This window comes from Ustilaginoidea virens, chromosome 2 (assembly GCF_000687475.1).
Source record: "Ustilaginoidea virens chromosome 2, complete sequence".
NCBI classification, from domain to species: domain Eukaryota; kingdom Fungi; phylum Ascomycota; class Sordariomycetes; order Hypocreales; family Clavicipitaceae; genus Ustilaginoidea; species Ustilaginoidea virens.
In genome coordinates this window covers 3,977,702-3,990,750 of record NC_057317.1, presented here as the reverse complement: position 1 = coordinate 3,990,750, position 13,049 = coordinate 3,977,702, and the positions used below count along the sequence as shown (strand labels likewise).

At 52.1% G+C, this 13,049-nt stretch overlaps 4 protein-coding genes across 4 annotated transcripts; 2 read left to right on the top strand and 2 right to left on the bottom strand.

Moving 5' to 3' along the window:
* Nucleotides 1-506: 506 nt before the first annotated feature.
* UV8b_02867 (uncharacterized protein) lies at nucleotides 507-1,769 on the top strand (the record flags this gene model as incomplete). Its single annotated transcript, XM_043140365.1, has 4 exons — nucleotides 507-867; nucleotides 982-997; nucleotides 1,117-1,170; nucleotides 1,265-1,769. The coding sequence occupies 4 exons, from the start codon at nucleotides 507-509 to the stop codon at nucleotides 1,767-1,769; spliced, it is 936 nt and encodes a 311-aa protein (XP_042996299.1).
* Nucleotides 1,770-2,166: 397 nt separating this feature from the next.
* UV8b_02866 (uncharacterized protein) lies at nucleotides 2,167-4,055 on the bottom strand (the record flags this gene model as incomplete). The annotated part of the gene is made up of 2 exons (XM_043140364.1): nucleotides 2,167-3,797; nucleotides 3,863-4,055. The coding sequence occupies 2 exons, from the start codon at nucleotides 4,053-4,055 to the stop codon at nucleotides 2,167-2,169; spliced, it is 1,824 nt and encodes a 607-aa protein (XP_042996298.1).
* A 1,603-nt stretch (nucleotides 4,056-5,658) lies between these two features.
* Nucleotides 5,659-6,636, bottom strand: UV8b_02865 (uncharacterized protein; the record flags this gene model as incomplete). Its single annotated transcript, XM_043140363.1, has 4 exons — nucleotides 5,659-6,222; nucleotides 6,303-6,427; nucleotides 6,480-6,576; nucleotides 6,631-6,636. 4 exons carry the CDS (start codon nucleotides 6,634-6,636, stop codon nucleotides 5,659-5,661), a joined length of 792 nt encoding a protein of 263 aa, XP_042996297.1.
* A 422-nt stretch (nucleotides 6,637-7,058) lies between these two features.
* Nucleotides 7,059-12,624, top strand: UV8b_02864 (uncharacterized protein; the record flags this gene model as incomplete). Its single annotated transcript, XM_043140362.1, has 3 exons — nucleotides 7,059-7,435; nucleotides 7,509-11,640; nucleotides 11,719-12,624. The coding sequence occupies 3 exons, from the start codon at nucleotides 7,059-7,061 to the stop codon at nucleotides 12,622-12,624; spliced, it is 5,415 nt and encodes a 1,804-aa protein (XP_042996296.1).
* Nucleotides 12,625-13,049: the final 425 nt, after the last annotated feature.

Below are 13,049 nucleotides of genomic sequence, written 5' to 3'. Positions count from 1 at the left end.
GACACGAACCATGTAACTGCATCGGCGCATGCGCTGCTTGGGGTATAGTCATCGCTGGCACATGCCCGAATGTTCCCGCCATGATCTGCTCTTTCCACGTTGTGTCCATTGTGTCCATTGTTTCCTTGTTTCCTTGGTTCCTCGCATTGCTGCAGGTCGAGGCGGAAGGAACGAGCTAACCTCCGCATTTTATGTCTTGTCCCACCGCCTACGCTCACGAGCCCCAAGTCCCAGTACCTAAGCAGCTGTCCCCAAGTCCCCAATGAGAGGTTTCTTTTCAACAGAACGTCCTGCACGCATACCCCGCTGTCGGTTAGACAGATACACGCATCCGTTGCACCCAGCTGTTCTCGGTACGCACGAGCAACCCTCCCACCCCGCATCCCATCTGCCTCATCCTTGATCCTTGGCCCCAAACTGCCCGTCTTCACTTTGTTCCAGGCAGTCCCTCAGCCCGGCCGCGCAAGGCGAAAGAACGGGAAAGAGGAATCCATTCGTGGCATGGCATGGCATCCTGCGTCGCCAACAGCATGAAGCCGGCTGCGACGGCGACTGCGACTGCGCACTGGGCGCTGCTTCGGCCCGCCTCGGCTGGGCTGCTGCTCCGCCCATCTCCATCGTCTCCATCATCCACCGTCTCTTCCTGCTCGTATTATATCCACTCCGGCTGCCGACCTCTCCATCCCCGGCGTTCGAGCACCCCTCTCCAAGCTACCGCGTCGCCGTCTCCGTCGTCGTCGCCACCATCAGCTGTAGCTATCGTCCCGGCTTCCGCTTCCGCTACCGCGTCCCAGGGCTACCGGCACGCCGCGCACACTCGCACCATGGCTTCCACCATCTGCACTTCTCCCTCGGAGTTGCGGCTCAGTACGTTATCCCTATCATCGAGCGAGGCGCTCTCGCTCCTCGCCCCCCCTTAACGAGCCTTCCTCTCAAGTGCGGCATGTACAAGCTAATCTCGTGCTGCCTTGGTTCCGGTAGAGAATCCCGCCATCTTGTAGGTAGACAACTGGTGACTCGCGATCCCCGCCTCCCGTCTTCGTCCCCGCGTCAAAGCCCGTTTTCGGTGCATCAAGCGCCACGGGGAAATCCAACTGAAAACAACTCGAATGTTAGAATCTGCGATATGCAAGAAAAGTTCCGCAACGCCATCTACCAATTCGACAGCGTGTGAGCCGTCCGGGAGAGAAGACCCGTGCCTTGCCCCCCTCCCTCCCTCCCTCCCTTCCTTCCTTCCTTCCTTCATCTAATAACAGATCTTCAGCGTCGCCACCGCAACCAAGCTTCTCAACTTTGCAAAAGCCGTCCACATCCCCGTCCACGCAACGACGCAAACTGCTGCTAAACTAGGGCCCACCGTCCCCGCCATTGCGGGCTTTCTCGCCTCGACGCCTCACGACAAGACCAAGTTTTCCATGTTCATCCCTCCTGTGGCCCAGGCCCTTCTCCCGCGCTCGCGGGTTGCGCTTGTTGGCATCGAATCCCACATTTGCATCACCCAGACGGCTCTCGATCTCCGGGATGCCGGACACACTCCTTACGTCATCGCCGATGCTGTGAGCAGCTGCAACCGGGCCGAAATCATCATTGCCCTGGACAGATTGCGCGCCGAGCCCGGTGTCATTGTCACCACTTCGGAAAGCTGGATGTATGAGTGTACGGGAGACGCCGCGAATCCTGCATTCAGAAGCTTGATTGGCGTCATAAAGGGTTCTCTCGCGGACACAAGGAAAGTGCTCGAGACATTGCCCCCTACACCCAAGGTTTAAATCAACGCCCTGCTCATGCCGTGAATTCTATTTCTTCTTCTTCGTCTTCTTCTTCTTCTTCCTCTTCTCTTCTCTTCTCTTATCCGACGGACATCATCATAGAGCAGGAAAAAGATAATCATGATTCACTGTGGCATTGTAGTATATTACGCCGTCTGTTGTCTTGCTCAGAGAGATGCGACTGTATCTTGCTCAACAGCCGGTCCCCAGTCTGATCCTGTCTCGTCGCATAACGTGAATTTTACCCTCTTCTACAAGTTTTTTTGGCAGCAGTTTCCCTCACCCAGGCGGGAAGGCAAGATCTGGTTGTGCAAACAGGGTGTGCAAACAGGGTCATGACATGATAAACAAAACCCCCCAAACAGAAGCAAGTTAGAAAATCCATTCAGCGGCAAAACTAATCCTCCGGCGCAGGAGTTTTAGATGCCTTTGTCATCGGCGTCATCCAAGAGAACGCGGACGCAACTCCGACTGGGTTCGCTGATCGAGGGACCGCTCCGCCCTTTTGATTCTCCCGGTTTGGGTTTTGCGACCTGACGTCTGCACCAGAACTGATGGAACGTTTAAAATCCCAGCGATTCACGACGCTGACGCCGTCACCGTTCAAGCTCGCTTGGCTTTTACGCCACCCATCGTTTGACGATTTCGGAGGCAGAGCAGGTTCGTATGACGCGCCAGTCCGAGCCGAGTTGGAATTCGACTTCAAGGGCTTCAGTACCTTCATGTTGCGGCTGCTGCGACCTGCTGGTTGATACCCGCCCAAGTTGCCAGCTTCACGTTGGGTTCCATCCGGCCCAGTTCCTGTGCCGTGGCGCCACGATCCCCATATGCCGGCTGATATAGATGGTTCCTGTCGTGATGCTTCTGATGTCCCGGCCTCCGAGCCATTCGCATCTCGGGCATTGCCATCAGCGTCGTCGGCGGCATGGTCAGGAATTCTCGACCTGGCCTCACCTCGGTTGGGCTCTGCAGCGATTTCGTCAGAGGATTCTAGTTGATTCACGCATTCTTTCTCGCGTTGCGCTGCTGGAGATGCCACCTTGGGATGAATGCTGTTTCCAGACTGGCCCTCTCCAAATACAAACGGGGTCGCGTTTGCGTTCAGCTTGGGCTTTCCAGGTGTCATGTTCGTCGTGCAAATATATCGAAACAGGTTCTCATCTTCAGGTCGTACAAACGGAACACGCACCCGTTCTTGCTCATTGCCATACAGGACCATGGTGTTTTGTGAGAAGAGGACATCAGCCGAGTGCGCTCTTAGTGCATCGCTCCCAATGTAGATGCGAATCCCCTTTCCATCGCCAGTCAACGCCGATTGTTCGAGTCCCGTCACCTCAAACGTGGCTGTCATGGAAGGAACAGCACCAGTGGAGCTGGTGTTGCGATTCTCGTGTCGCGTCACCACCGCCTCAGCCAGATAGACGTTCAGCCTGATTCGGTATACCCCGTTGATGTCTCGTTCGATTTCGTCTACGAGGTCTAGTTCCTTAAGAAGAGAAGAATCGACAACGGATTTCTGAGAGCCGGTGCAAATGTCCGCGTACAGAAGCGTCCCGTGGGCAAAGTTTGTGGTCAACCAACAGCGGACAATCGATGGCACCGTACCCAGTACGTATAGTGATACAGGAGGGCCAGGAACATCAAATGAGGATGAGGATTCATCCCCGGCGGCGTAGTTTGTATCAAGACCAAGGCTGCTTGCGCGACCTGACGCAACTGAGTGATGGGAGTGAACAGAGTGGCCAGCAGAGCTATGTCTGCCGTCGGACTTGTGAGATAGTGATCGTTCCATCATCAAACCGCTTCCTGGTCGTATGGGTCCAAAGTCTCCCGAATGTCTGTTACTCTGACCGCCCCAGCTGGGGCCATGCAAGGCACTCTCATCGAACCTGACACTATTAGCTCGAGAAGCCGCACCACGACGCACAGGTTCTTCTTCGGCAGGACCGAGGTGAAGTGAGCCCAGCAACTGCTCCCCCTGCTCGTCCAAGTCGTCAAACACATCATTAGGGGGTATCTGAACGGGACCTGACACAAATCAATTCAGCAAATGCTTGGCAAAAGCGGCGCAAAATGATAAATTTTTTTTTTACCTTGATGCGGCGTGCCACCTAATACCCCAGGGAAAGGAGAATTCCAGACTGACTTTAGAGCTGAGTCCTCTGCATTTCGCTTCTCCAACCTCAGAAGCCGCTCAGCGTGGTTATTTTGGGTATATTGTACCTGTTTGACCTCCATTTGGAGGGTATACAGATCGTCTCGAGAGGTAGTAAACCGGCTATCCATTCTTGAGTACCGGAAACAAATGGCCGCGATTGCTCGCTGAGTAACTTATACCGGCTTTGCAACCCTCGTGACTTGACAAACTAGCTCTCCCAGTCCACATCGCCAGCCCAAGACCACACGGCCTTGCAACGGCGTGTCTCTGAGCAAATGTGGTTACCGCAATTGATGACAAAGTAGCAGACGGGAGGGTATGTAACTTTCGATATTCAGCTCCCTGAATGTACGTCGGCGGACTTCTCAGAAGATGCAAGGCGAGCCCCGTAGAAGGCGCAGTTTCCTGAAAACCAGATGGGACCTGTATTGCTTGTATTGCTGGTAAGAGGTCGGGGGGATGGGGGTGGGGGTTGGGGGGGTGGTCCTGGCTGGGTGTCGAGACTCTGAGCAGCCCGAGTCCAATGGGCACACAGGGTGCTGTCAAACTTGGAAGTGCTCCGCTCTGGACGCACAGCTGGACTTTGAAGGCGGAATTTCGATTTTGTCGACTTGTATTGTCGCCGTCGCTGTGTTGTCCCGCCGTAGGTTCGTAGCTATGCGCCAGCCTAAACCGTATCGCGGTGAAAGGGGGCACGACGATGAAATGGGGTGAAGAAAGTGGGCGGCGGGCGAAGAACGAGGGAAGGCGGTGTCTTGTCCGTGTCGCTCAAGGTTATCGGCCGGGACAAGTTCCTCCTCTATGTTAGGATTGTTGCACAATGCTGGACGGATGTAGGGAAAAAGTTAAACGAAGCCGAGGGAAGTGAGTTTAAGTTTTGTAGCATCTGCAACTACTTCGGGACAAGTCGATTGAGGGAAAGCTCGATGTCAACTTGGCTTTTGTCTGTCTGGTGCCGAGTTCCAACGATGATTCTTCTGAAACCCCTGGCCTGGCTTGGCTGTCAACCAAGACGCGCTAGAGTCCAAGTGAAAAAGTGGCACCGGCTTTCTCCCAAGTGGCACCAGACTGAATGTGGAGGGAAGGAAGGAGCCAACAACAACTCGACGCGCCGATGCTCGCTGCCTTTCCACATGTGGGTCGGCCTCTGAGGCTCTGACCCCATAACAGCCCTGCAAATCTCGAGGAATTACGGCGGGTGTACTCCGTACGAGTTTCTGCCCGTCCCTTCACCCGACGACAATATCGTGCTTTCAAGCCAGGACCATCGCAACGAGGCAATAGCCGTCATTCTAGGCGCCCAATGGGAGAAACCATGTCAAGGGAATTTTGGCCGACATCCTCGCTACGGATGCACGAATTCGCGCCCAACGGAAAAGTCGTACAGCTTCCACTTCCTTCCCTCCAGGATGGCAAAAACCAACGACGGCTACAAGGCCCTCTTATGACCCCCCCCCCCCCCCCCTCCAAGCCGTGGACTGTATCGGCTCTACTGAAAGGCTTCCCGGAGCAAAGATGTCGTGGATCGGCACCGGTCCCAACCGCGAGACCATGATTCAGCGTGCTTGAGCGACGCCTTGTTTATGCGCATGATGGCGGCAAGGAAGCCAACCAGCTACGTCAGGATTAGCCAAGCTCACGTTGCGACAACCCCTCCTTCGCAGCGTCTAGCCTTGTAACCTTTGTTACTCATAAACAGAATAGGCTCCCGAAACGATCAAGTCGACCTGCTTACGACTCGATGGGGTTTAGAACACGCCAATCAGGAAACATATACCCGGTGCGATCCTCCTCGGGTAAACTCGCCCATTCTCTTCCAACATGGCCTATTATTTCATCATAAAACACCTTGTATGCCTCTCCACTCATGTGTAGGCCATCTGGCAGTAGATTGTCCAGTCCGCCTTGCTTTCCATTCTCGGGTGAACCCAGCCAAGGCCCACCAGTCGTGTAGTCATGCGGTGTCATCTCGATAGCCCTTTCCATGATGGCCTTCCACAGATCAATCAGTACGGTGCCTGGGTGCTCGCGGGCCACCTCACGGACCGTCTCTGAATAGGAAGCACTACGAGCAAACAATCTTACGGCTCTGCCATGGCCCTCTGCAATATCCAGCTTAGTTCTCTTGATCTCATCCACAGGAGGAGGGGTCACTAGCAGTATCTCTGGATTGTGGGCCCGGATGTGCGCGTGCGTGATGATCTTGATCAGGTTCTGCTTGTACTGTTCAATGGGCACATGCTGGGACGTGCTGGGCAGAGGCAAAACCGCATCATTAGCCCCCAAGAGCACAATCTGCAACAACAACAACAACAACAACAACAACATTATTATTAGCCTAGAACGAGTCCGAAACAACGAGGAGGGGCACGGACAAGATACTTCAACTTCGGACTGGAAGATGTTTGCTGTGGTATCATCTCAGAGAGATACTCAACTGCATTGGCACTGTTCCAACCCGAAAAGCCACGGTTGACCACATCGAGACGTCGGATAAATCCTGGCAGGTATCTTGTCAAGTGGTGAAATCCAGCAAGATAAGGACAACTCACGAGTCTGAAGAGCTGCTTGAAAAGAAAACCCATCTCGAATATCAACTGATTGCTGTAATAGAGAGTCGCCGAGTAGAACGATTTGGGGATAAGAATGCTACATCTTATGAGCCACGCAGAACGAAAACGGTACGCTGTACTGTGTACATACGGCCATTTCGCCTCTGGCTTTATATATGCCGTGCAAGAGTATATGTTTTTTACTGATTCGTGAAGAAGGCCCCAGTACGCGACGGCCTCTTCAAACAAATCCGAATGGTGACGTTTATTGCTCTAGCCTGCTTACAGAGTACTCTCCGTCTTGGTGCGTGAATTGAGGGGAAAGTTTGAGCGTTGAAGTCGATACTCCACCACGAACGCGGCCCCGCCGAATTGGAGTGCCATCTTATCGATAACTTATCTCTCTACGTTAGTCCATCCCAGCCGGAAAAAAAAATTATCTGGTTGAGAATAACCAGCAGGCCGCCTCAAAACCTTGCACGAGCACGTTCAGAAGTTGGGTCACCACAGCCGCCCTGCACGCCATACCAAGCTCGCTCTTCAAAGCTATACTCATAATAGCCGAGAAGCGCTGTGGTGATGGCTACATCTCTGGCTGCCCAGTTGGCACAAATCGCCGCCAAATCAAAAGCCACCCTCGACGTCAAGGCGCAGAAGGCTGCGCACTCCAAGTCTCTAATTTGGGAACCTAGAGTTGCTGCCACACAAAGCTACCAGGCAATCTATGCAACCTGTCATCCCGGATTCGAGGAACTATGCCAATTGGATGACCGACTCGCTCGCTTTCAATCCACATTATTCAGCGAGGACAGCCAAAGCCAGGACCGAGCGCAATTATCAGCCACAGAAAATGAGGAACTCGATCGCCAAGTCGAGGCGTTCCTCCGATTATCTGGAAGCAAGTTAAGGCTTATGCCGGCCATCAAGTCGATTGAATGGCTGATTCGTCGATTCCGGTAGGTACACTCGGCCTCGTAAACGCGCTTGAGCCAAGTATCAAGACAGTACAGTACTAATCACTTCATAAAGCATTCATGAAGAGAACACCTCTCTTCTGTTGATGACTTTTCTTCCATACCACTCGATTCCCGTCTTTGCGACCTTGCTTTCCATCCTGCCCGCCAAGATCTCTCCCGAATTCCGATTTCTCGACCCATATATTCGATCTTTAACGCCACCTCCGAGATCACTTTTGGTTCATCAGGCTGTACATCATCCTGAGTTTCTGTCTTCTGTTTCCGAGTATACCCTCGAGTCATGCAGAAAGCTATCCCATTATCCTGCCCAGGTAATATTCTGGGGCGGACTCATGACAGAGGCCGTAAACGGGATGTTGGACAGAACACGGTCCGGCCGCGCCGCCGTGCAGAGCGATAACACGCAGGCATTATTGCATCAACTGGGCCCAATCTTTGCAGAGTCCCTCGTCATGAAAAAAGTGCCGAGCTTACAGATTGCTTCATACATGGCCATGACTGTTTTCGTCTCCAAGGGGAATCTGGGGGATGTCGCAGTCACGGCTCTGATGCAGCAAACGGTTCATGGGTGGACCAGCGACTCCATCCGCCCTGGGCTTGTATGTCTCGCCATAATGGCTCAGTTCAGGTCCGCTAAGCAGATGAACAGCAAAGTGACAAAGGCACTCATGAAGGTTCAAAATATTGGTACCCTACTGGTGGACATTGGTAAGGAACGTAGAGTTGATAAGTTGGCCAACGGACTTTGTCTTGCTTTAATCGAGAGGTTCACAAAGAAAGGAGACTCCCGTGGTTTGCCCACCATAATGGCTATTTTGGACAGTCAAATTCTCAAAGAAAAGCAAACCACAGTTATTTTCAAGTCGTTGCTGTTGACCGCCTTGAAACTCGACGACAAGAATGACACAGACGGTACATTGCGACGAGAGCTGGGCTCTGCCCTGATCGCCTTGTCTCAAACGACAGGAAAATCCGCCGACATTTTTATGTCTGTCATTCAAGACATGGAGTTTGACATTGAAGAGCTCGAAATGAAGTTGAGTCTTTCGCTCAGAGCTAGTAAGCTTCCTTCGAGCGCAGCTGCGGCGATCGATGACGAACAACAACAACATGTCAAAGAAGCTCAAGATCCGGGAGTCGCTATTGAGGAGCTATCATCTAGAAAGGGATCTCTACCGCAGTGCCTCGTACCCGAACCCACTGATTTATTTGAAGAGTTCAGTCACCTTTTCTTCTCCATTGTTTCTGAAAGTTCTCGACAGACCGAAATGCTTTCAAAGTTTGACGATATCCCACAACTTGGACGCAAGACAGCTTTCCAAAAATGGACCTATTTCAGTTTCTTTATCCGGATTTGGTGTGGCCCGTACCCTGCCCTAGCCCGTATGGCTGCGCTGAATATGGCCAGGAACAGACTGAAGTCGGAGGACCGGGCCAAGGTGGATGTTCAGGCTCTTATTCCATATGCTGTTGTAGCTTTGAACGACGCCTCCAAACGTGTCCGCCAAGCGGCCGCCCAACTATTGCGTGCCATCACGGAATTTTATACACCTCTCATCACAGCAAAATCAGTGAAACCTTGGGCTTCTGGTTCCCTCTATGGGAAAACAAAGGATAAAAGTCCTTTAGCTTCCGACATCACGGCTAAGCTACTTCATCTGCAAATTATTCCCACTGTTGAAGAGTGCGTGATGGATCCCGAGCACATATCATCAGTCATAAAGTCGGTTATCGAGCAAGGACAGTACAAAGTTGTCCCCCCGCCAACCTTGGAAAAGAAAGACCACATGGGACAGTCTGCTAGGTTGGCCGTACTTTCATTCTTCGCCTCTCATGCCAACCTCACCCCCATCATTGCGGTCAAGCAAAATTTGTTGAAATTTCTGAACGAGGTCAAAGGCGTTGGAAGCACGACTCGAACCCAGGTATTACTTCCCTTGCTAAACTGGTGGACTAGCCTCAGTGAGGAGGAAGCCCTCAAGTGCTGTGGCGTTGAGCAACTGGATGCGACGGCGTTGGACTCTCAATTCGTTGACGTTGTCGTGGCCACCGACAGCGACGGAATCGCAGCTCTCATTTCGCTGCTGCAAGATGGCGCACAACGACAGAAGACTAGCCTTGTTCGTGCCATCTTTGGTCGCTTACGGCGTATGTGGCCTTCCATGAAAGATGCAGTCAAGTTTACCGTCGCGGAGCAATGCCTGTTGCTCTGCCATGGACCATCCGGGACTGCTGACTCCACCACGGTTGTACCATCAGAAGCCGCCGATCTGCTTCGAACTGTTCCCCTCACAACCTCCATCCTGTCGTACTTTTTGGACGCTGTCCAGTCCGGCACGAAGATGGTGACGGAGCCGTTGCCAAAGAAGCGACGAAGGACAAGTTCTGCCGATGGCAACCGGGTTCTGGCAACGCAAGTTACCCCGGAGCTTAGCGAGGCACTCCGCAGGTTCACTTTTGTGCTTCAACTCGTTGAAAACTCTGAACCCATCTTCCATCCCGAGTTATTAGATGGCTTGTTCACCGCCCTGTCTGAGCTTCAACACTTTAGAACAGTAGTTGGCTCAGAGCTTGGGTACCTGCAAAACCTCATTCTTCGAAGCCTTCTAGCCATGATGCCTGCGTACAAGGCGAACAAGGAACTCGAGATCGACAGCTCTGGTGGCTTTGGCGATTTACTCGTCAACTGTATCCAAAAGTCATCCAGTCCAGTAGTTCAAAATGCAGCATTGCTCTTAGTGGCCGATTTGGCGACAACGGCCCCGAATCTTGTCTTGCATAGCGTGATGCCCATCTTTACATTCATGGGAACATCAGTCCTCCGGCAAAGTGACGACTATTCCGCCCATGTGGTCTCACAGACCATCAAAGAAGTTATCCCTCCCCTGATCGAATCTCTTCGAAAAGGTAAAAACGGTCCAGTTGCTGGGGCCGCGGATATTCTGGTCAGCTTCGCAACAGCCTACGAACACATTCCAGCCCACAGACGACAAGAGCTGTTCGTGGCTCTTGTAGAAACTCTTGGACCGCAGGACTTTCTTTTTGCCCTCATTAGCATGTTGATTGATCGATATGATACTAGCGAAGGGCTCTTGTCTTTCATAGTCGAGCTTTTCAACCGTTTCGACATGAAAACCCAGCTGCAGACAATCGGCAAAATCTTGGATCTCGTAGCAGACCTACACAAGCCGAAGCCAAGCATATCATATGTCTTACTCGGCATCGGCGACGACGGTGACGTCAAAGACATTGAGAAAGTAGCCCTTCGGCAGCTTTCTGCTCTTTCCACCCTCTTGGAAAATAAGAAGCTTCGATCGCAGGTCAGCAAGCTAGCTGATCGTGAAGACATGGATGCCGCCGAGGTTCGGGAACTTTACGCGGCTCTCCTGGAAAATCTTCTCATTTTGGCCGACACTGTCAAAGCTAACAAGATGCTCTTTGCTCGCTGCGGCTCTGCGCTTTCCAATTTGCTGAATCTGTTGTCAATCAGTGAATTCATCAAGGCTGTGGAAAATTTACTTGACAGATCTGACTTTGGCCTGCGTCAGAAGCTCCTTCGTGCTCTCGAGGTGCGTGTGGAGACGGAGAACAATAGCGATGCTGCTTCCCGCAACGCTCTGCTGGCCTTTTTGCCGCAACTTACAGCTGCCATTCGAGACTCCAGCGACATTCGGTACAAACACACTGCCGTCACTTGCGTGGACAAGATTGCAGAAAAGTATGGCAAAAAGGATGTGGAAGCCGTGGTTGCCGCCGCGGAAACCATTGCAGGGCCACATTGCCTTGGACAACAGGACAGGCGTCTTCAGGTCATGGCCCTGTTGTGCCTTACGTCGCTGGTCGATGTGCTGCAGGACGCTGTTGTGCCCATTCTTCCCATGGCCATTCCACAGGCAGTCCACTACCTTGAAGCCAGTCTAGGCAAGGACGATATGGACCAAGAGATCCACTCGGCTTGCTACGGCTTCATCAGCTCGTTAGCAGAGCATCTTCCTTACATGCTCTCAACGTACCTTGACAAGATTCTGCATATTTCCTACCGTTCGGCTGAGTCGGAAATGGACGACGAGGTCAGTGAGAGCAGGAAAAATTGTCTCGAGTTTCTCGCCAAGAAATTGGACGCAAAAGAAGTCTTTACCAGCCTGGACCGCAGCTGGGACAAGGCTTTAGAGTCGGGTTTCTGCGTAAGTTACATGGGGAAAAAAAAATCACGAGGCTGCTTCTTACAAGGATCATTATTTCGTCTAACGGTTAACTCCCAGGCCATATCTGAATATCTCTCTGTTTTTGCCGTTGCTATTGAAGACAACTCCAAGTCGACGATTGCGAGACACTCTTCTGTTTTGTATAGCATACTGATCCAGGTTCTCGATTTACGGAGACACGTCAGTTTCAACTCGGAGGAGAAGGAGACGTCACTGCGACAAGTCACCAGAATCGAAACAACCCTTAACGAAACCGCTATGAAGATGATTTACAAACTTAATGATGCTGCATTCCGACCGCTCTTTGTTCAGGTCATTGAGTGGACCGACAACGGTTTACCCAAAAACGACAAGAGTGGGCGAAAACTCAGAAAATACAGCGTCTATGGTTTCCTTCAAGCTTTCTTTGAAAATCTCAAATCAATCGTTACCAACTATGCCACCTACATAGTAGAAGATGCCGTCAAAACTCTTGAGGCTACGGAATTAAAGTCCGTCGAAGATCGGGAGCTCTGGAGCCGCGTCCTGGAGGTTCTGGCCACCTGCTTTGAACACGATCAAGACGACTTTTGGCAAGCCCCTTCGCACTTTGGAGCCGTCGCACCGGTTTTACTGGATCAGTTCCTGAAGGCCAGCTCAGCGGACGTATGCGAGCGGTTAGTTCCCGCAGTGGTCGAACTGGCTGCCGTGGCAGACTCGCAGGCACATCACAAAGACCTGAACACCAGGCTGATGAAACATTTGAAATCAGAGCATGCCGCAGTTCGACTGGCAGCTGTCAAGTGCGAGCAGGCGTTGACGGATCGACTGGCAGAAGATTGGCTGTCCATGCTGCATGAAATGCTGCCTCGAATTAGTGAGCTGCAGGAAGATGACGACGAGGTGGTGGAAAGGGAGACGCACAGATGGATCGTCAAAATCGAAGGCGTCTTGGGCGAAAGTCTTGATGCGATGTTGCAGTAAGGTGGACGGTGAGAAAGCAGCAAAGCTGTAGTTGGATGAATGGTTTTAGGGGTATGTTTTATTTTTTACCGGTTATTTTTTTTGTATACGGCGCATGTCAGTGGCCATTACTGGGGATCTGTGACAAAGACCTGACTGTGAAATCCTCCATTACATGACGCAGGAGAGAACCGAAGCTATACCAGCTCCAAATTTACATGGCATGCCGAATATCGGGGTAAATGACCTAATCAACAAGTAAGCCAACCGCTATCGACATGGAGTTACAAATCCCACGTCAGCTATCCCAGTGCGCTGTAAATGAAGTGGCAAGAGACAGGGGTCAGCACGTTTTGTCCTCATGATCTGTGCGCCTCGTCTATGCCTTTCTCATGTAAAGGCAGACTTGGCCAACAGTTCTATTAGCACCACAGATGCCGATATTG